The 21,748-nt window shown below is 38.5% G+C and overlaps 1 protein-coding gene across 3 annotated transcripts in view; it reads left to right on the top strand.

The window, feature by feature from the left end:
- Nucleotides 1-20,294, top strand: part of LOC128690838 (homeobox-like protein HDP1) — a 67,922-nt gene extending 47,628 nt beyond the window's left edge. For 2 of the 3 annotated variants that reach the window (XM_070088214.1, XM_070088212.1), the window contains 4 exons: nt 1,921-2,460; nt 2,901-3,044; nt 3,432-6,184; nt 18,121-18,257. In XM_070088214.1, the coding sequence (XP_069944315.1) occupies nt 1,921-2,460; nt 2,901-3,044; nt 3,432-6,056 (3,309 nt within the window). In that variant the 3' untranslated portion in view covers nt 6,057-6,184; nt 18,121-18,257. Of the gene's footprint in view, nt 1-1,920; nt 2,461-2,900; nt 3,045-3,431; nt 6,185-18,120; nt 18,391-19,263 lie in introns of those variants that run through there. The other variant, XM_070088215.1, reaches the window with a different exon arrangement.
- The last annotated feature ends 1,454 nt before the right edge of the window (nt 20,295-21,748 follow it).

Raw genomic sequence — 21,748 nt, 5'->3', positions numbered from 1 at the left:
GTGTACTGAGAGTGTCAGCCCTAGTAACCTGTGTACTGGGAGTGTCAGCCCTAGTAACCTGTGTACTGAGAGTGTCAGCCCTAGTAACCTGTGTACTGGGAGTGTCAGCCCTAGTAACCTGTGTACTGAGAGTGTCAGCCCTAGTAACCTGTGTACTGAGAGTGTCAGCCCTAGTAACCTGTGTACTGAGAGTGTCAGCCCTAGTAACCTGTGTACTGGGAGTGTCAGCCCTAGTAACCTGTGTACTGGGAGTGTCAGCCCTAATAACCTGTGTACTGGAATTGAAATGAAATGTTAATTTCTCTGTAAAGATTGCAATGTGGGGTTTACATATTATGAAATATTAATTAAAAAGAAGGCCGCTAGCATGCCTAGTCATGAGGTATATATATATATATATATATATATATATATATATATATATATATATATATATATATATATATATATATATGTATATATATATATATATATATATATATGTATAGATATAGATATAGATATAGATATGGTTAAGTAAGTGTATACAGGTACACATACAGTTAAATAAAATATCATACATTGCAGCATATGTGTAGATTACCTAGAATAATCCAATAAAGTTAAAGTGACTTATTTCCACTGGGGTCCCTGGCTTATTTCCACAGTTCATTATATAGGTGAGTTAAGCCAGGGTTCACCTGCACGCTCACCTCAACAATGTTTCCAGTCCTAAAGAAGTGATTAATCTCTCTGTATAAATGCTGAGAGATAATTGGCTGGTATGCTAGGTTGAAAACCTGTCAACTACATGAAGGTCAAGAAGGATTACATTTGCGTGTACACCACCTGTCAAGAACACTTTGCCTTAGTATATACATACCTTGATATATACACCCCTGAGTATATATATGTACACACACACACTGCCTGAATGATACACCACCTCTGGGTGTATATACAGTGCCTCACAGATGTACATCTTTTGGTGTATATACAGTGCCTCTCAGATATACATCTCTGGGGGTATCTACAGTGCTTCATAGATATACATCTTTGGGTGTATATACAGTGCTTTATAGATATACATCTTTGGGTGTATGTACAGTACCTCACATATACATCTTTGGGTGTATATACAGTGCTTCACAGATATACATCTTTGGGTGTATATATATAGTGCCTTACAGATAAACATCTTTGGGTGTATATACCGTGCCTCACAGATGTACATCTTTGGGTATATCTACAGTGCTTCACAGATATACATCTTTGGGTATATATACAGTGCTTTATAGGTATACATCTTTGGGTGTATATACAGCGCCTCAGAAATATAAAGATAAATTGTTCAGAGACCATACAGGCTGTTAAATTAGACACATGTGCAACACTTGGGTATCTTCAATGTGGAAATGTTTCGCCAACCAGTGACTTCCTCAGTCCAGTACAGAGAAGAATGGTGGAAGATAAGAAGGAGTTTGAGGTAATCAGTCCCTCAGTCGTGAGATGATGTGAGCAGTCCATTAATCCTGATAAGAGCACAGTATATATGCGGAGCTTATATACTGTAGACAGGTGAGGTGAAGCAGTCGTAGGCGGCGTCACCTTGGACAAATCCACAGGTGGAAGTTGGTCATGACGATAGATCAGGAAAGTATCCATTGGTGTATATATAATATGTATTATATATATACTGCCTGATAGATATACATCTCTGCTAACTGCGTCTTCTTTATTAATGAAATAGTAAAAAGAAAATTGCCTTCCAATATACATATTCAAATTAATAATAATAACTACAACAACATCAATAATAATAATAATAATAATAATAATAATAATAGTTTATTATCACAAGACACAGCTTTTACAAATTTGGATATTGTTTAACAGAATATTTAACAAATACATTTAATAAATACATTTTGATATTGTCAGAGTTACCACGGCAACCACGAGAAGAAGCACGTATCCCGTGGCGACAGTGACGTAATGCGCACGACCAGACACAGACACGTCAAGAAACGCGAGTACCGCGACGACAGTGACAAGAAACAGAAGACCAGGCGTGAAGACGACAAGAAAAATAAGATCCGTGAAGACTATAACAAAAAGTACAAGACCAGACACGACAACAACACCCACGACAAGAGGTACAAGACCCAACACGACCACGACAAAGAGCAAGAGACTCAACACGACCATGGCAACCACGACAAGAAACGCAAGACCCAACATCACCACAACTACGACAAAAAACACAAGACCAGACACAACCACGACAGCCATGACAAGAAGCACACGACCCAGCACGACCATGACAAACACAACCAGACGTACAGGACCCAACACATTTACGACAACTACATGAAATACACGACCCAGGACGACCATCACAATCACTACGACGGCGCTCAAGATCACATAGGTCACCACAACGGCGGTAGAGGTCACCACGACTATCAGCAAAACCATAAGGTCACTCAACATTAGTTACAATTATTATTATTATTATTATTATTATTATTATTATTATTATTATTATTATTATTATTATCATTATTATTATTATTATCATTATTATTATCATTATTATTATTATTATTATTATTATTATTATTATTATTATTATTATTATTATTATTATTATTATTATTATTATTATTATTATTATTATTATTATTATTATTATTATTATTATTATTATTATTATTATTATTATTATCATTATCATTATTATTATTATTATTATTATTATTATTATTATTTTTATCATTATTACTATTATTATTATTATTATTATTATCATTATTATCATTATTATTATTATTATTATTATTATTATTCACATACATTAACATGAATTTACACAAACATAAGTGGTTTAATTTTTACGCTAACGCTTTTGTATTCTACAGATCGTGCACCAGAAGCTGGAGCACAACCACGGCAAGAAGGTCAACGACAACCGTCACGATTCGAAGTACTTCAAAAAGTACAACGACTTCGACACTACCTGGCAGTCTCCCAGGGAGACGAGCCACAAGGGCAGCCCACACAATGTACGTTAGGGATCGTGGAGGTTGTACTGAGTACAGCTGTGTTAATACTAAGAATAATATCATTCGGGCTTTCGTATAGGATTTGTTTGGAGTCACGAAAGCTTCTCTAACTATATATAGTGTTCTATAGGCATGTATTGTTGCATAGTTAAATAAAGTGTTGGGTAGAAATGCTTAGTGCTCCATTGATGCACAGTGTTCTATAGATATACATAATGTTTTAGAGGAATGCAAAGTGTTTACTAAAAGCACAAACTGCTTCATAGATTTACAAATTTGTCTCTAGATATTTGTTTTTGTGTCAGTAATCATTAATAATGTAGCAGTAATGCAGACTTAGATTAATGGCTAAAATCGCTTCCTTTTTGGCGTGTCTTGTCTCTGTAGAGGGGAAACCTGAGCCATAACGACGACACTAGTGGAGAGAAAGAGTCGAATGAGAAACCGAAAAGCCCCTCTGAGGGTCGATCCAGGAGCTGGAGCCGACGCCAGATCTCTGGAAAACCTAGATCGTCTGGGAAGAACCAGGACAAAATTCACTCCAGGAGGAAGAAAAATATTAATGTCAAGGACGCAAAAGACAGGAAATACCTGGAACAAAAGGCAAAGATATCGAAGACACATAACACTGCCGCACCTCCATACAAGAATCTAAAAGGCTCTGAAGGAGAGTTTCAAAGAAAGAAATATTCCAGAGGCAGATTTGAAAGATCACAGGCGAAGAAAGAGGATCAAAATGGGAAATGGAAGATTACTGAGAAGAATAAATCAAGAGGGAAGCAAGAAAGCCCAGGAAGTATAGAGAATACAATAAACATTACAAAGTTAAAATCTATGACAAGGACGCATACGGATCAAAAACCTAAAAAGAAAAATCATAAGAGCCGTGTATTAGATTCTAGTCACATGCAGAAAGCGAGAAGTTTAAAAAAAGCTGGCAAGGTTAAACAAGTCAAGGGTGTTAAGAAAGTTGAGTCGTCATCTTATCCTCACTTAATAAGATTATCTCACGATTCCCGGGAAAAGAAGCTAAACATGAGAACGAGAGACACTCGTGTAGAACAAGAGAGACGCAGATGTAATCACCAGTACAAGTCTTGTCTAACAGCGGCTCGCCAGGAGAAACAAGGAATAAATGGGAAAAATCTACAGATTTCAAGAACACAGAAAGGAATAAAAGATGGTACTAAGACAGTCAAGGAAAGGATACATGTTGTGCGTGACAGCTCTGAGAGGTTGGAGGGACGAAGGAGACAACAGGGTAAGCTTGATTTTGTCATTAAAAGCTCTAAGAAGAGAGACAGCAGAGCAGATGAACGTAGTCCTTCACAGCACAGACCAAGAAGGGAAGCAAACATAAAAAGGACAAGGATTAAGGAGGAAAAAACGATTAAAAATGTGAAACGAAACGGGAAAATCTTCAAGAATACATCTAGACGTTATCGACGACAGATTAACAAAAATGTTAAGAACATGACCAGCCAACTACGGACCAAAAAGTCTAGAAACAAAACTGAGATAGAAATAACTAATAAAAGAAAACAATTTTCAGTGAACACAGGATTCCCAGAAATTCGTCATCATAAGAAAATTGAAGACAAAAAAAAAGTTAAATCTAATTTGAGAATGAAGGAAAGATATGACGAAGATCTCTCCAGTAAACGAAGTCAAACACGATACCCGACAAATCGCACAGCGAAGAGGAACATCGTCAGCTCACCGCCACGACGAAGACGCCAGGCAAGGAACAAGGATTACAGTTTAACGAGACGGGACAAAAAGTGGAACTCCAATACTGACAAGAGGAGAGAGAACAGTGTGTCGAGGTATCAGAGACGCAAAGAGCAGGATCATTATTCCCCTAAACTAACTCTTAGTGAGTTGAACGAAAATGTGAAAGACAAACGTAGTCAACCAAAGTTTAAAGATTCTAAACTGATAGCATCTTCAACTACTGGACGTAAAAGGAGAATAACGTCGCATAATAAACCTAATGACGATCATTTATTTCTGGATCACCAGAAAAAGCAAAATCATAAAAGATCCACCAGGGTTACTGACACTAAATCTCGTAAAAACATAAAACATAAGCAAATCCAGAAAGAAAATCGACAGAGAAAAAACATCGTAGCAGCAACCAACAAAAAAATAATAAATAAACGAGTTGAGGGAAACATCAAGCAAGTTAGGAAAGGAACAGAATATACAAGGAATCTTTCACCGGGAACAATAGGAATGAAAAAAGGACAACCCAGAGAGGAAAAAAATATTAGAAATCTTAAGAGAAACAAAAAATACTCAGTGGAAAACTCCAGAGGTCTTCAAAAACTTTTAAACAAGACCAAGGACAAGGAGAGTCACTCAAAGCTTAATGACTTCAAGAAGACAAGACGAAACGAAGTGGTAAGTGACGAAGGAAAGTTGCTCAGAAAGTGTCTGAAAATTTTATCCAAGACTGATAGTAAAACGAATCAGTTAATTACCAAGAGCCTCTGCACTTACCAACACAAACGACGAACAGAAAATAATGCACGTGATTCCAAACTAAGAAAACCTCGGACAGAAGAATATATACAAACATCTGTCAAGCGTAACAGAGGTACGTTGCAACTTTCAGGAGATCGCAAGAAAAATGAACACAGAGATAAGAAGCACTTTACAGGCAGCTCTGCAGGATCACAACATCGACGCGCAAGAAACCATAAGAATCACCAACACTTGGAAAATCTTGCTTCACCAAAGATCCTCCAACAGTTTTCTAGAAATAATCAAAACAAGCGTATCCTCTCCAGTCTAAATAAGCCTCGGTCGCTCAAGTTTCCTGAGAGGGTAAAATTTAAACAATATGAAACAGATAAAGCCATGTACATTGACTCGAAAAATAGGAGAAAAGATGTGTACCGTCAGGATAATTTATATTCTAGTCGTCGTAACAGCCACAAACAGCACGGAAACCCTGGAAGAGTAACCCAGTTAGAAGAGAATAAACGGAACAAATTTGATAGAATATAGTTAAATAAGCGCAAAGGCAGAGGTTGTGAGGTTAGAAGGACCAACAAGAGAGAGAAAGGAGGCACAATTAGTTTGCTAAACCGAAAAGAAGGAAAAAATCTTTAGAAAGGAAGCCAGAGAAAACACAGGTAAGTCAAAAGAGCAGAGAAGCACTGGCCCGACATTGTACCAAAAGCCACTTTAAAACTGGCCCAGTAACGTTCTCCAGTATTAATCTATATATATATATATATATATATATATATATATATATATATATATATATATATATATATATATATGTCGTGCCGAATATGTAAAACTGGTCAGTTAGCAAGAACTCATTTAAAATTAAGTCATTTCTGACATTTTCTCTTATACGTTTGAAGATATATTTTTTTTTCATGAATGTTAATGTAAAAATTTTTAATTTTGCACCAAAAGAATCTTAGAAAACTTACCTAACCTTATTATAACAAGAGCAATTTATTTTAGCCTAACCCAACTAAATATATTTTAGATTTGTTTACGATAATTTAATACTAAACAAACACAGTGAAATACATTTTTTTCGTTAGGTTCAGAATGATTTTGGCGAAATTATTGCATACACAAATTTTCACTTGTCCTATATGGCAAGATGAGCGTTGCTATTTAAGCCAAGATCGCAAGTTCTGCCTATTCGGCACGATATATATATATATATATATATATATATATATATATATATATATATATATATATATATATATATATATATATATATATATATATATAGGCTGACACCTATATCCATCACAGTGTGGGGCGACAGGGAGGAGCTGCTGACCACAGGGAGGAGTACAAGATCAGCAAGTACAGGGACATTAGCCAACAGTATCAATTTGTCCCAGTGGGGTCAGAGACCTTGGGATCATGGGGAAAAAATGCCACACGTTTCCTTAAAGAATTGGGTTCCAGACTCATCGACACCACCAGGGACCCAAGGGCAGCCACTTTCATGTTCCAGCGCCTCAGCGTCTTCATCCAGAGGGGAAATGCTTGCTGCATACTTGGCTCACGTCCAGCCTCGGAGGAGCTGGAGGAAATTCATGATCTTTGATACATTGTTCCATTGTATTCATGTTTATGTTTTTTTCTGTAAATGTATTTTGTTTATTAATAAATGTTTACATAGAATAAAAAATATATAGGGGGTGGTAGGAGAAGAAAATATTCAAACAGCTCCGGGGAGAACCTTGAGTTTTCCCTGAGGTACGTTTATTGTCCCCATTCCAGCTATAGAGGTGGTACTTCCCTATATAAATATATATATATATATATATATATATATATATATATATATATATATATATATATATATATATATATATATATATATATATATATATATATATATATATATATATATATATACATATATATATATATATATATATATATATATATATATATATATATATATATATATATATATATATATATATATATATATATATAGATCATTAGATTACAACCACCTCTGTTGCCTTGAATACCTTGGCACCAACATGGTGTCTGTTTAGAGAAAATATAGCCCTGAAAAATGCAGTCCTTGCTGGCTCTTTACTGGCAGTCTTTGGCTAATAATATCGTATGTAAGCTCCTGTGTGTACAACGATACGAGTGTCTAGGAAACCCTGATAGTTGTGCGGCACTGCTCATGCGTGTCAGTTCCATGCTTCGGAATTGTGTGGCATTGAACATTTGTATTGGACTGCAAATGCTTGCTACGTGTCAGTCACTGCCAACCGACATCTGTCAAAAGTAAGGCCGTAAACAAATGAAGATTTATATTTACGTACCAAATCGATGAGGTAGGAGAAAACAGGATACGGGAGAAGAAACGAAAATGAAGTACACAGAACAGCAGCAACAACCCGGCCATTAATTACTCTGCTGGCAGACCCACCAACGGCAGACCCACCAGCGGCAAACCCACCAGCCACAGACCCACCAGCGGCAGACCCACCAGCGGCAGACCCACCAGCAGCAGACCCACCAGCAGCAGACCCACCAGCCACAGACCCACCATCCGCAGACCCACCAGCAGCAGACCCACCAGCAGCAGACCCACCAGCAGCAGACCCACCAGCAGCAGACCCACCAGCAGCAGACCCACCAGCGGCAGACCCACCAAGTAATTATATTCCTTCGTACGCAACCAAAGAAAAAAATTGCATACAATACAAATACATTAAAGGGAATCATGAATTTAAAAATGATAATAAAGAATAACCCGTCCCAGAGTAACAACAAAGACACGAAGGAAAAAACAAGAGAAGGACACGACGCGATGCAGTAACAAAGTAAGCAGACGGATGCAAAGCTTAAATCAGATAAACTCACAAGCTGACCAGATGTTCCCAGAGGGAACAAAAAAACAAGTAAACGATTAGCGGGTTAATAACGTAACGTTATTAACCTCGTAAAACAATAACGTTATTAATGTCGTAAAACACTAACGTTATTAACCTCGTAAAACACTAACGTTATTAACCTCGTAAAACACTAACGTTATTAACCTCGTAAAACACTAACGTTATGAGAACTCTGCATGTTATGTTACTGTTATGTGTTGTTGTGTTACGTCACTGTTGTGTGTTACTATGTAATGTTACTGTGTAATGTTACTGTGTAATGTTACTGTGTAATGTTACTCTGTAAGGTTACTCTGTAATGTTACTGTGTAATGTTACTGTGTAATGTTATTGTGTAATGTTACTGTGTAATGTTACTGTGTAATGTTACTGTGTAATGTTACTGTGTAATGTTACTGTGTAATGTTACTGTGTAATGTTACTGTGTAATGTTACTGTGTAATGTTACAGTGTAATGTTACTGTGTAATGTAACTGTGTAATGTTACTGTGTAATGTTACTGTGTAATGTTACTGTGTAATGTTACTGTGTAATGTTACTGTGTAATGTTACTGTGTAATGTTACTGTGTAATGTTACTGTGTAATGTTACTGTGTAATGTTACTGTGTAATGTTACTGTGTAATGTTACTGTGTAATGTTACTGTGTAATGTTACAGTGTAATGTTACTGTGTAATGTAACTGTGTAATGTTACTGTGTAATGTTACTGTGTAATGTTACTGTGTAATGTAACTGTGTAATGTTACTGTGTAATGTTACTGTGTAATGTTACTGTGTAATGTTACTGTGTAATGTTACTGTGTAATGTTACTGTGTAATGTTACTGTGTAATGTTACTGTGCAATGTTACTGTGTAATGTTACTGTGTAATGTTACTGTGTAATGTTACTGTGTAATGTTACTGTGTAATGTTACTGTGTAATGTTACTGTGTAATGTTATTGTGTAATGTTATTGTGTAATGTTACTGTGTAATGTTACTGTGTAATGTTACTGTGTAATGTTATTGTGTAATGTTACTGTGTAATGTTATTGTGTAATGTTACTGTGTAATGTTACTGTGTAATGTTACTGTGTAATGTTACTGTGTAATGTTACTGTGTAATGTTACTGTGTAATGTTACTGTGTAATGTTACTGTGTAATGTTACTGTGTAATGTTACTGTGTAATGTTACTGTGTAATGTTATTGAGTAATGCTACTGTGTAATGTTACTGTGTAATGTTACTGTGTAATGTTACTGTGTAATGTTACTGTGTAATGATACAGTGTAATGTTACTGTGTAACGTAACTGTGTAATGTTACTGTGTAATGTTACTGTGTAATGTTACTGTGTAATGTTACTGTGTAATGTTACTGTGTAATGTTACTGTGTAATGTTACTGTGTAATGTTACTGTGTAATGTTACTGTGTAATGTTACTGTGTAATGTTACTGTGTAATGTTACTGTGTAATGTTACAGTGTAATGTTACTGTGTAATGTAACTGTGTAATGTTACTGTGTAATGTTACTGTGTAATGTTACTGTGTAATGTTACTGTGTAATGTTACTGTGTAATGTTACTGTGTAATGTTACTGTGTAATGTTACTGTGTAATGTTACTGTGTAATGTTACTGTGTAATGTTACTGTGTAATGTTACTGTGTAATGTTACAGTGTAATGTTACTGTGTAATGTAACTGTGTAATGTTACTGTGTAATGTTACTGTGTAATGTTACTGTGTAATGTAACTGTGTAATGTTACTGTGTAATGTTACTGTGTAATGTTACTGTGTAATGTTACTGTGTAATGTTACTGTGTAATGTTACTGTGTAATGTTACTGTGTAATGTTACTGTGCAATGTTACTGTGTAATGTTACTGTGTAATGTTAATGTGTAATGTTACTGTGTAATGTTACTGTGTAACGTTACTGTGTAATGTTACTGTGTAATGTTATTGTGTAATGTTATTGTGTAATGTTACTGTGTAATGTTACTGTGTAATGTTACTGTGTAATGTTATTGTGTAATGTTACTGTGTAATGTTATTGTGTAATGTTACTGTGTAATGTTACTGTGTAATGTTACTGTGTAATGTTACTGTGTAATGTTACTGTGTAATGTTACTGTGTAATGTTACTGTGTAATGTTACTGTGTAATGTTACTGTGTAATGTTACTGTGTAATGTTACTGTGTAATGTTATTGAGTAATGCTACTGTGTAATGTTACTGTGTAATGTTACTGTGTAATGTTACTGTGTAATGTTACTGTGTAATGATACAGTGTAATGTTACTGTGTAACGTAACTGTGTAATGTTACTGTGTAATGTTACTGTGTAATGTTACTGTGTAATGTTACTGTGTAATGTTACTGTGAAATGTTATTGTGTAATGTTACTGTGTAATGTTACTGTGTAATGTTATTATGTAATGTTACTGTGTAATGTTACTGTGTAATGTTACTGTGTAATGTTACTGTGTAACGTAACTGTGTAATGTTATTATGTAATGTTACTGTGTAATGTTACTGTGTAATGTTACTGTGTAATGTTATTATGTAATGTTACTGTGTAATGTTACTGTGTAATGTTGCTGTGTAATGTTACTGTGTAATGTTATTGTGTAATGTTGCTATGTAATGTTACTGTGTAATGTTACTGTGTATTGTTATTGTGTAATGTTATTGTGTAATGTTACTGTGTAATGTTACTGTGTAGTGTTACTGTGTAATGTTATTGTGTAATGTTACTGTATAATGTTATTGTGAAATGTTACTGTGTAATGTTATTGTGTAATGTTACTGTGTAATGTTATTGTGTAATGTTACTGTGTAATGTTATTGTGTAATGTTATTGTGTAATGTTATTGTGTAATGTTACTGTGTAATGTTATTGTGTAATGTTACTGTGTAATGTTACTGTGTAATGTTATTGTGTAATGTTATTGGGTAATGTTATTGTGTAATGTTACTGTGTAATGTTATTGTGTAATGTTACTGTGTAAAGTTATTGTGTAATGTTACTGTGTAATGTTATTGTGTAATGTTACTGTGTAAAGTTATTGTGTAATGTTACTGTGTAATGTTACTGTGTAATGTTACTGTGTAATGTTACTGTGTAATGTTATTGTGTAATGTTACTGTGTAATGTTGCTGTGTAATGTTACTCTGTAATGTTATTTTGTAATGTTACTGTGTAATGTTACTGTGTAATGTTACTGTGTAATGTTACTGTGCAATGTTATTGTGTAATGTTACTGTGTAATGTTACTGTGTAATGTTACTGTGTAATGTTACTGTGTAATGTTACTGTGTAATGTTATTGTGTAATGTTATTGTGTAATGTTACTGTGTAATGTTACTGTGTAATGTTACTGTGTAATGTTATTGTGTAATTTTACTGTATAATGTTACTGTGTAATGTTACTGTGTAGTGTTACTGTGTAATGTTACTGTGTAATGTTACTGTGTAATGTTACTGTGTAATGTTATTGTGTAATGTTAATGTGTAATGTTACTGTGTAATATTACTGTGTAATGTTACTGTGTAATGTTACTGTGTAATGTTACTGTGTAATGTTACTGTGTAATGTTACTGTGTAATGTTACTGTGTAATGTTACTGTGTAATGTTACTGTGTAATGTTATTGTGTAATGTTACTGTGTAATGTTACTGTGTAATGTTACTGTGTAATGTTACTGTGTAATGTTACTGTGTAATGTTATTGTGTAATGTTACTGTGTAATGTTACTGTGTAATGTTACTGTGTAATGTTACTGTGTAATGTTACTGTGTAATGTTATTGTGTAATGTTACTGTGTAATGTTACTGTGTAATGTTACTGTATAATGTTACTGTGTAATGTTACTGTGTAATGTTACTGTGAAATGTTACTGTGTAATGTTACTGTGTAATGTTATTGTGTAATGTTACTGTGTAATGTTATTGTGTAATGTTACTGTGTAATGTTACTGTGTAATGTTGCTGTGTAATGTTATTGTGTAATGTTACTGTGTAATGTTATTGTGTAATGTTACTGTGTAATGTTATTGTGTAATGTTACTGTGTAATGTTATTGTGTAACGTTACTGTGTAGAGTTACTGTGTAGAGTTACTGTGTAGAGTTACTGTGTAGAGTTACTGTGTAGAGTTACTGTGTAGAGTTACTGTGTAGAGTTACTGTGTAGAGTTACTGTGTAGAGTTACTGTGTAGAGTTACTGTGTAGAGTTGCTGTGTAGAGTTACTGTGTAAAGTTATTTTGTAATGTTACTGTGCAATGTTACTGTGTAATGTTACTGTGTAATGTTACTGTGCAATGTTATTGTGTAATGTTACTGTGTAATGTTACTGTGTAATGTTACTGTGTAATGTTACTGTGTAATGTTACTGTGTAATGTTATTGTGTAATGTTATTGTGTAATGTTACTGTGTAATGTTACTGTGTAATGTTACTGTGTAATGTTATTGTGTAATTTTACTGTATAATGTTACTGTGTAATGTTACTGTGTAGTGTTACTGTGTAATGTTACTGTGTAATGTTACTGTGTAATGTTACTGTGTAATGTTATTGTGTAATGTTACTGTGTAATGTTACTGTGTAATATTACTGTGTAATGTTACTGTGTAATGTTACTGTGTAATGTTACTGTGTAATGTTACTGTGTAATGTTACTGTGTAATGTTACTGTGTAATGTTACTGTGTAATGTTACTGTGTAATGTTATTGTGTAATGTTACTGTGTAATGTTACTGTGTAATGTTACTGTGTAATGTTACTGTGTAATGTTACTGTGTAATGTTATTGTGTAATGTTACTGTGTAATGTTACTGTGTAATGTTACTGTGTAATGTTACTGTGTAATGTTACTGTGTAATGTTATTGTGTAATGTTACTGTGTAATGTTACTGTGTAATGTTACTGTATAATGTTACTGTGTAATGTTACTGTGTAATGTTACTGTGAAATGTTACTGTGTAATGTTACTGTGTAATGTTATTGTGTAATGTTACTGTGTAATGTTATTGTGTAATGTTACTGTGTAATGTTACTGTGTAATGTTGCTGTGTAATGTTATTGTGTAATGTTACTGTGTAATGTTATTGTGTAATGTTACTGTGTAATGTTATTGTGTAATGTTACTGTGTAATGTTATTGTGTAATGTTACTGTGTAATGTTACTGTGTAATGTTACTGTGTAATGTTACTGTGTAATGTTATTGTGTAATGTTATTGTGTAATGTTACTGTGTAATGTTACTGTGTAATGTTACTGTGTAATGTTACTGTGTAATGTTACTGTGTAATGTTGCTGTGTAATGTTACTGTGTAATGTTATTGTGTAATGTTACTATGTAATGTTACTGTGTAATGTTACTGTGTATTGTTATTGTGTAATGTTATTGTGTAATGTTACTGTGTAATGTTACTGTGTAATGTTACTGTGTAATGTTATTGTGTAATGTTACTGTGTAATGTTATTGTGAAATGTTACTGTGTAATGTTATTGTGTAATGTTACTGTGTAATGTTATTGTGTAATGTTACTGTGTAATGTTTTTGTGTAATGTTATTGTGTAATGTTATTGTGTAATGTTACTGTGTAATGTTATTGTGTAATGTTACTGTGTAATGTTACTGTGTAATGTTATTGTGTAATGTTATTGGGTAATGTTATTGTGTAATGTTACTGTGTAATGTTATTGTGTAATGTTACTGTGTAAAGTTATTGTGTAATGTTACTGTGTAATGTTATTGTGTAATGTTACTGTGTAAAGTTATTGTGTAATGTTACTGTGTAATGTTACTGTGTAATGTTACTGTGTAATGTTATTGTGTAATGTTATTGTGTAATGTTTCTGTGTAATGTTACTGTGTAATGTTACTGTGTAATATTACTGTGTAATGTTATTGTGTAATGTTACTGTGTAATGTTATTGTGTAATGTTACTGTGTAATGTTACTGTGTAATGTTACTGTGTAATGTTACTGTGTAATGTTACTGTGTAATGTTATTGTGTAATGTTGCTGTGTAATTTTACTCTGTAATGTTATTTTGTAATGTTACTGTGTAATGTTACTGTGTAATGTTACTGTGTAATGTTATTGTGTAATGTTATTGTGTAATGTTACTGTGTAATGTTACTGTGTAATGTTACTATGTAATGTTACTGTGTAATGTTACTGTGTAATGTTGTGTAATGTTATTGTGTAATGTTACTGTGTAATGTTACTGTGTAATGTTACTGTGTAATGTTATTGTGTAATGTTACTGTGTAATTTTACTGTGTAATGTTACTGTGTAGTGTTACTGTGTAATGTTACTGTGTAATGTTACTGTGTAATGTTACTGTGTAATGTTATTGTGTAATGTTACGGTGTAATGTTACTGTGTAATATTACTGTGTAATGTTACTGTGTAATGTTACTGTGTAATGTTACTGTGTAATGTTACTGTGTAATGTTACTGTGTAATGTTACTGTGTAATGTTACTGTGTAATGTTACTGTGTAATGTTATTGTGTAATGTTACTGTGTAATGTTACTGTGTAATGTTATTGTGTAATGTTACTTTGTAATGTCACTCTGTAATGTCACTCTGTAATGTTACTGTGTAGTGTTACTGTGTAATTACTATGTAATTTCGCCTCATTTGCTCTCACAAATTTTGCTCCCAGGAGAACTAATTAAGAGTCTCTGTTCTTGCTTCTCCCACTTTAATTTCAAACATAAAAATTAACGCAACGTAAACTCGAAACGATAAAAATAGAAAGAGAATAGAAAATCTAAAAACAAAAAATTTGCCAGATGAAAAAATTCCACATATTAAAAATCTCATTAAATAATACACTGGCAACTGCTTGCGGCGAACAGAGGAAAATTTCACTGGAAAATGGTCTTTATTAAGCATTGCCGTAAGGATCAATTAAGAAATAAAATTAAAGTGCGACTTTCAGAGTAAGTGGAGTGTGTGAGTATCACTCTTAATTAACTTGTTGAGAATATAGTAGTTCTGTGTGCGTTTCTGTGTGAGTACACACTCGTGCACACACACACACACACACACACACACACACACACACACACACACACACACACACACACACACACACACAAACACTCACACACACACACACACACAAACACTCACACACAAACACACACACACACACACACACACACACACACACTCACACACACACACACACACACACACACACACACACACACACACACACACACACACACACACACTCACACACACGCACACACACACACTCTGAGGTGTCCCTGTTTGCAGATGACGTGAAGTTGATGAGAAGAATACACTCGATCGAAGACCAGGCAGAACTACAAAGGGATCTGGACAGGCTGCAGACCTGGTCCAACAATTGGCTCCAGGAGTTCAATCCCACCAAGTGCAAAGTCATGAAGATTGGGGAAGGGCAAAGAAGGCCGCAGACGGAGTACAGTCTAGGGGGTCAGAGACTACAAACCTCACTCAAGGAAAAAGATCTTGGGGTGAGTATAACACCAGGCACATCTCCTGAAGCGCACATCAACCAAATAACTGCTGCAGCATATGGGCGCCTAGCAAACCTCAGAACAGCATTCCGACATCTTAATAAGGAATCATTCAGGACCCTGTACACCGTGTATGTTAGGCCCATATTGGAGTATGCGGCACCAGTTTGGAACCCACACCTAGCCAAGCACGTGAAGAAACTAGAGAAAGTGCAAAGGTTTGCAACAAGACTAGTCCCAGAGCTAAGAGGTATGTCCTACGAGGAGAGGTTAAGGGAAATCAACCTGACGACACTGGAGGACAGGAGAGATAGGGGGGACATGATAACGACATACAAAATACTGAGAGGAATTGACAAGGTGGACAAAGACAGGATGTTCCAGAGATTGGACACAGTAACAAGGGGACACAGTTGGAAGCTGAAGACACAGATGAATCACAGGGATGTTAGGAAGTATTTCTTCAGCCACAGAGTAGTCAGTAAGTGGAATAGTTTGGGAAGCGATGTAGTGGAGGCAGGATCCATACATAGCTTTAAGCAGAGGTATGATAAAGCTCACGGCTCAGGGAGAGTGACCTAGTAGCGATCAGTGAAGAGGCGGGGCCAGGAGCTCGGACTCGACCCCCGCAACCTCAACTAGGTGAGTACAACTAGGTGAGTACACACACGTACATACACACACACACACACACACACACACTCACACACACACATACACACACGTACATACACACACACACACTCACACACACACACACACACACACACACACACACACACACACACACACACACACACACACACACACACACACACACACACACACACACACACACACACAGGTATGTGAGGAGCTGAACAGGAGATTTAAGGAAGTTTTTACAGTAGAGACAGGAAGGGCTGTGGGAAGACAGCACAGAAGGGAACATCAAGAGGGAATATACCAACAAGTGTTGGATGACATACGAACAACTGAGGAGGTGAAGAAGCTCTTAGGTGACCTTGACACCTCAAAGGCGATGGGACCGGACAACATCTCCCCATGGGTCCTTAGAGAAGGAGCAGAGATGCTGTGCGTGCCTCTAACCACAATCTTCAACACATCCCTTGAAACTGGGCAACTACCTGAGAAATGGAAGACAGCTAATGTAGTCCCCATATTTAAGAAAGGAAACAGAAACGAGGCACTAAACTACAGACCTGTGTCTCTGACATGTATTGTGTGCAAAGTCATGGAGAAGATTATCAGGAGGAGAGTGGTCGAACACCTGGAAAGGAACAAGATTATAAATGAAAACCAGCATGGGTTCATGGAAGGCAAATCCTGTATCACAAACCTCCTGGAGTTTTATGACAAGGTAACAGAAGTAAGACACGAGAGAGAGGGGTGGGTAGATTGCGTTTTCCTAGTCTGCAGGAAGGCCTTTGACACAGTTCCCCACAAGAGATTAGTGCAGAAGCTGGAGGATCAGGCGCATGTAAAAGGGAGGGCACTGCAATGGATAAGGGAATACCTGACAGGGAGGCAGCAACGAGTCATGGTACGTGAAGAGGTATCACAGTGGGCGCCTGTTACGAGCGGGGTTCCACAGGGGTCAGTTCTAGGACCAGTGCTATTTTTGATATATGTGAACGACATGATGGAAGGAATAGACTCTGAAGTGTCCCTGTTCGCAGATGACGTGAAGTTGATGAGAAGAATTAAATCGGATGAGGATGAGGCAGGACTGCAAAGAGACCTGGACAGGCTGGACATGTGGTCCAGTAACTGGCTTCTCGAATTCAATCCAGCCAAATGCAAAGTCATGAAGATTGGGGAAGGGGCAAAGAAGACCGCAGACAGAGTATAGGCTAGGTGGACAAAGACTACAGACCTCACACAGGGAGAAAAAACCTTGGGGTGACCATAACACCGAGCACATCACCGGAGGCACACATCAACCAAATAACTGCTTGGAAACATTGTCTTACATATTGGATATATACCGGAAACTGCGGTATATATCCAGCTTTTCTAAATGAAAAAAACTCAGCTTTCCCTTACTTCTCAGTTCACGACTCCGTCCCTCTCTCCTCACTTCACTATTCCCTCCCTCTCTCCTCAGTTCACTACTCCCTTCCTCTTCTCAGTTCACTACTCCCTTCCTCTCCTCAGGGAGAGCCTCTCCAGGCTACAATGGTTCACCATTTCAAGAGCCTCTGCAACCACCAATGCACCAGTGGCGAGAACTTGGCAGTCAAGGCCACTTGTGGCCACCAACTTCTCGGTAGCTGTGGCCATGACCACGAGGGAGAGGCCACGGCGACTACAACAGATGGAACAATGACCACCAAGAGCATAGCAACGACTACCACAAGATAACCAGTCACGACTACCACCATGAACGCGACTACCATCATCACAGTGGCAACTGTCGTCTTAATGGTTAGTTAATAAAACGTAATTCGTTGATCATGCAAGTCGTCCTCCACCTCTGTTACTCACCTCACTGTAACTCATCACTGCTACTCACCAGTCACACTCACAGTCACTCACCATTGTCACCGCGTGCAAACGTTAATGGTCACAATAAAACCAATTTAATTTTTCACTGCTGTAAATAGTAATCACACGTAATTATGTCAAAAAATTATCAGAAGTAACAAGATTATCGTATTAAACATGAATATATTTAACTAAATTATTATTGGAAGCTAATCATTTGCTTGTTTAAGTTAAAATTTTCTGGCCCTGACAAGATAAGATAAGATAAGATAAGATTTCGTTCGGATTTTTAACCCCGGAGGGTTAGCCACCCAGGATAACCCAAGAAAGTCAGTGCGTCATCGAGGACTGTCTAACTTATTTCCATTGGGGTCCTTAATCTTGTCCCCCAGGATGCGACCCACACCAGTCGACTAACACCCAGGTACCTATTTGCTGCTAGGTGAACAGGACAATAGGTGTAAGGAAACGTGTCGGAATTTCCACCCGCCGGGAATCGAACCCGGGCCCTCCGTGTGTGAAGCGGGAGCTTTAGCCACCAGACCACCGGGCGTCAGTCATTAAGGCTACAGTTCGCCAGTACACTAATATTCGTCGTATTATTGGTTGATTTTTATTCAGTGGAATATTCAGAGTAAAAATGCACCATCATCTTTCACCAAGACAAGTATATATATCCTAAGATGTTTATCCCCGTGTATATATACTGAGAATGTATTTTAATCTCAATGTGAAGGATTTAAGTATTCTTGATTAGTTCTGGACTTGTGATGCGCTTCATGCATAACTAACCAACCAGTTTTTTTATGGCAGGTCACCGCACCCAAGCTTCGCCTCCGGGTAAGTCCCACACCCAAGCTTCGCCTCCGGGTACGTCCCACACCCAAGCTTCGCCTCCGGGTACGTCCCACACCCAAGCTTCGACTCCGGGTACGTCCCACACCCAAGCTTCGCCTCCGGGTACGTCCCACACCCAAGCTTCGCCTCCGGGTACGTCCCACACCCAAGCTTCGACTCCGGGTACGTCCCATACCCAAGCTTCGCCTCCGAGTACGTCCCACACCCAAGCTTCGCCTCCGGGTACGTCCCACACCCAAGCTTCGCCTCCGGGTACGTCCCACACCCAAGCTTCGCCTCCGGGTACGTCCCACACCCAAGCTTCGCCTCCGGGTACGTCCCACACCCAAGCTTCGCCTCCGGGTACGTCCCACACCCAAGCTTCGACTCCGGGTACGTCCCATACCCAAGCTTCGCCTCCGAGTACGTCCCACACCCAAGCTTAGCTTCCGGGTACGTCCCATACCCAAGCTTCGCCTCCGTGTTTCCACGTAAATCCTGTAAGTGCTCTCTTCTGGTATCAACTCCATCTTTCTCGACTCCTTACGGGGTTACGTCAACACGGAGACTGTCAACTTCGCTCAGGTATCTTCTCAAGATTTCTGCAGCAGACGTCTCAGAGATACTCGCGCCTCCTCTCTGGCCTCAGAAACTTGAGATCCTCCTTTGAAGACGGTCTCATTACGTCTTATTTTCCGAGTAGCTCTCTGTTCTTAATAGGCAATTAACAGGGAACTCTCTTGACAGTATTCACGATGCTTCCAGATACAATCATACTTTCACGTGCTGTGGTGTTTGTGTGTACATCAAGAATAAAAGTAACAATGATGTGACTGGAACAACTGGACTGAAACAACTTTGAGCTTTCATTGTCAATTTGTCGATGACTTTTAAATCATTTCCATCCGTTTTTAGTTTCCACTGAGTAGAAAACTGTATGTATTGACAAGTGAAATTGTATATGTTTTACAGTGTAAAATTCAATAAAGTATATATTGCATAATGAAGATGTTATATGACTGCTTTATTAATTAAGTTGGTCAGTAAAGTGTGTTGACTGTCACCACACAGACACGGATGTGTGTGTGTTAGTCTGTTTTCCTATGTATATTTATATGTATATTTATACATGGTTAATAATTCGCGAACAGTCGAAATTATTTACAAACATTGTCTCTACGTCCACAGCAGGACTCGAACCTGCACACTCTGTATCAGAGTAACCAGTACTTTACTGCATATGGCGGGATTTGATGATATAACTTTCAAAACGAGCTTGGTGCCCGGGGGTATGCTTGGTGCCCGGGGGTATGCTTGGTGCCCGAGGGTATGCTTGGTGCCCGGGGGTATGCTTGGTGCCTCGGGGTATGCTTGGTGCCCGGTGTTATTCTTGGTGCCCGGGGGTTTGCTTGGTGCCCGGGGGTATGCTTGGTGCCCGGGGGTATGCTTGGTGCCCGGGGGTATGCTTGGTGCCCGGGGGTATGCTTGGTGCCCGGGGGTATGCTTGGTGCCCGGGGGTATGCTTGGTGCCCGGGGGTATGCTTGGTGCCCGGGGGTATGCTTGGTGCCTCGGGGTATGCTTGGTGCCCGGGGGTATGCTTGGTGCCCGGGGGTATGCTTGGTGCCCGGGGGTATGCTTGGTGCCCGGGGGTATGCTTGGTGCCCGGGGGTATGCTTGGTGCCCGAGGGTATGCTTGGTGCCCGGGGGTATCCTTGGTGCCTCGGGGTATGCTTGGTGCCTGGGGGTATGCTTGGTGCCCGAGGGTATGCTTGGTGCCCGGGGGTATGCTTGGTGCCCGAGGGTATGCTTGGTGCCCGGGGGTATGCTTGGTGCCTGGGGGTATGCTTGGTGCCCGAGGGTATGCTTGGTGCCCGGGGGTATGCTTGGTGCCCGGGGGTATGCTTGGTGCCCGAGGGTATGCTTGGTGCCCGGGGGTATGCTTGGTGCCCGGGGGTATGCTTGGTGCCCGGGGGTATGCTTGGTGCCCGAGGGTATGCTTGGTGCCCGGGGGTATGCTTGGTGCCTGGGGGTATGCTTGGTGCCCGAGGGTATGCTTGGTGCCCGGGGGTATGCTTGGTGCCCGGGGGTATGCTTGGTGCCCGGGGGTATGCTTGGTGCCCGAGGGTATGCTTGGTGCCCGGGGGTATGCTTGGTGCCTGGGGGTATGCTTGGTGCCCGAGGGTATGCTTGGTGCCCGGGGGTATGCTTGGTGCCCGGGGGTATGCTTGGTGCCCGGGGGTATGCTTGGTGCACGGGGGTATGCTTGGTGCACGGGGGTATGCTTGGTGCCCGGGGGTATGCTTGGTGCCCAGGGGTATACTTGGTGCCCGGGGGTATGGGGAAACATCGTCTAGTCCCGACTAGGCGCCCATACTTATCTGGGGCCTGGCTCTGTGGTAAAGCACTGGTTACTTTGATACAGAGTTTGCAGGTTCGAGTCCTGCTGTGGACGTAGAGACA

Source organism: Cherax quadricarinatus, chromosome 24 (genome assembly GCF_038502225.1).
Source record: "Cherax quadricarinatus isolate ZL_2023a chromosome 24, ASM3850222v1, whole genome shotgun sequence".
NCBI classification, from domain to species: Eukaryota; Metazoa; Arthropoda; class Malacostraca; order Decapoda; family Parastacidae; genus Cherax; species Cherax quadricarinatus.
Note: the sequence above shows the minus strand (reverse complement) of the source record. Positions and strands in the feature narration are given on the sequence as shown.